General features: G+C 58.1%; 1 protein-coding gene across 6 annotated transcripts in view; it reads right to left on the bottom strand.

Moving 5' to 3' along the window:
* Positions 1-687: 687 nt before the first annotated feature.
* The window catches only part of ARMC6 (armadillo repeat containing 6), a 7,863-nt gene continuing 6,673 nt past the window's right edge, over positions 688-1,877 (bottom strand). For all 6 annotated transcript variants that reach the window (XM_015651666.3, XM_015651664.3, XM_015651665.3 and 3 more), the window contains one exon: positions 688-1,877. This exon is cut by the window's right edge and continues 2 nt beyond it. In XM_015651666.3, the coding sequence (XP_015507152.2) occupies positions 1,667-1,877 (211 nt within the window). In that variant the 3' untranslated portion in view covers positions 688-1,666.

Below are 1,877 nucleotides of genomic sequence, written 5' to 3'. Positions count from 1 at the left end.
GGGGCGGGCGGCAGCGCTCGGTGCGGGGCGGAGAGCGCGGCCGGGGACGGCCCGGGGAGCCCGAACGGCCAGCCCGGCTGGAGCAGCGACAATCCCACCCGCTTCCACCCTGCAGCACCCGTGCGGAGCGCGGAGATCCCGCCCGATCACAGCGGGGATCCCACCGTGAATGTCCCGCCCGGCTCCGCTGTGCTGCACGGCGCCGGTGTCCTGCAGGCCGCGGCTCAAAGCCCGGGACTGGAGGTGGGAGCTCAGCTCCAGCAAGTCTTGGTTGAAGGGGATGGAAATAAAAGCCCGCAGGAAATCCCTGCTTTGATTCTCCCCCATCCCAAACCCAGCAGAAGGGCAAAGCTTGGGAGGCACAGGCTGCACCAAACACGCTGCTCTCCCCCAAAATGTCCTTCTGCACCTTTCCACCTGCTCTTGCCCAGGGCCCTTTCACCCAGCCCGGGGTCAGAGCAGTCCAAAAACGCCCCCAGCTCTTCCCCCAGCAGGCAGAGAGGAGCCAGGCAGCCTCTCCTCCTCCACGGGGGTTGGAAGCTTTGAAGAACACAATGACCTTTGCAATCTGCTGGCAGACAGCGGCGGGGCTGCAGGAGGTTTGTACTCACAAACTCAGCACCACCTTGCTTTTTCCTGCCACAAAAACAAAAATAAAAAAAGGCTCCACAAAGAGCCAACCAGCCCTGGAAGGTTTGTATGTTTTATAAGGTCACCATTTCTACAGAGAATATCACATTTAAAAACATCCACTCACAAAAACAGCGGCGGCGCAGGAGGAAGGCTCAGCACCAGAGCAGGGCTGGCACAAAAGCCTTTAGCTGAGACTTCAGAGCCTTTCTGGGGCCTGCTTTGCCCAAAAATCCACAGTTTTGCCTCAGTCCGAGAGTTCCTTGGCCTCTTCACTACAATTAAAGCATTCCTGGATCCAGGGAAGTGCTAGGAGTTGACAAAGCCTGGGATTCCCAGCGCTTCCCACAGCATGGAACCACCGCCAGCTTGGCCCCGCTTTGGAATTCCCACCCCCACTGCCAGTCCCTGCCCTGCTCCTCTCACCGAGGGAGAACATGAACTTTCCTCCTGGATGCCAACAGTTCCTTTGGACATTATCCCAAATCCTTTTACTCTGCTTTTTAGTTTTTTTGTGTGTGTTTTTTTTTTTCGTTTCAAACATTACGCTGGCGGGAAAAAAAAAATCCCAAAGAAAGCAGCGACACAAGAGTGGGGTGAGCAGTAAAAGAACAAAAGAACAGAGAGAGCACATTCACAAACGCTGGGATTCCTCCTCATCCAGCCCCTGAGCAGGAAAAATGGGAACCAGCAGCCAAACTCTGGGCAGGAGGAGAGAGCCACACTGCTGCTGCCACGGCGGGGATCGGAGCAGGGGGAACAGCCCCGTCCTGCACGCCGGGGATGCCGGGGGGAGCAGATCATCCTCAGCCGTGAGATGATCCAGGCAATCAATCACCACTACACAGAGTTGATTTTGCAGCCTGTGGATGCAGAAAAGCCATTTCAGCTGTAGCTCCCGAGGAGAAAATAAACACGTTGCCTGCAGCTTCCCGAGCCTCCCGAGCTTCGGATATTCCACGCCGGTCGCTCTTCCCACGGGATTCCGGTGGGGCAGAAGACGCCTTGGATCTTCCCTGCTTGGTGAAACGAGGATTCACTGAGCCAGGCTCCCCTTCTGGCCCGTCCACAGCTCCCGCAGCTCCACTTTGCAGCCCAGGTCCCTGAGGGCAGCCCTGGCCACGTCGTCGCAGTCCCTGTGCGCGGCCCGGGCCTCCGTGATCAGGTCCTCGGCTCCCATCTCCAGGATGGGCTGGGAAAAGTCCCGGCTGCGGGACACCAGGTTGCGGATCAGCATGCAGGCCTGT

This window comes from Parus major, chromosome 28 (assembly GCF_001522545.3).
Source record: "Parus major isolate Abel chromosome 28, Parus_major1.1, whole genome shotgun sequence".
Taxonomy (NCBI): domain Eukaryota; kingdom Metazoa; phylum Chordata; class Aves; order Passeriformes; family Paridae; genus Parus; species Parus major.
The sequence above is the reverse complement of the archived record's forward strand: the minus strand, read 5'-3'. Positions and strand labels throughout refer to the sequence as shown.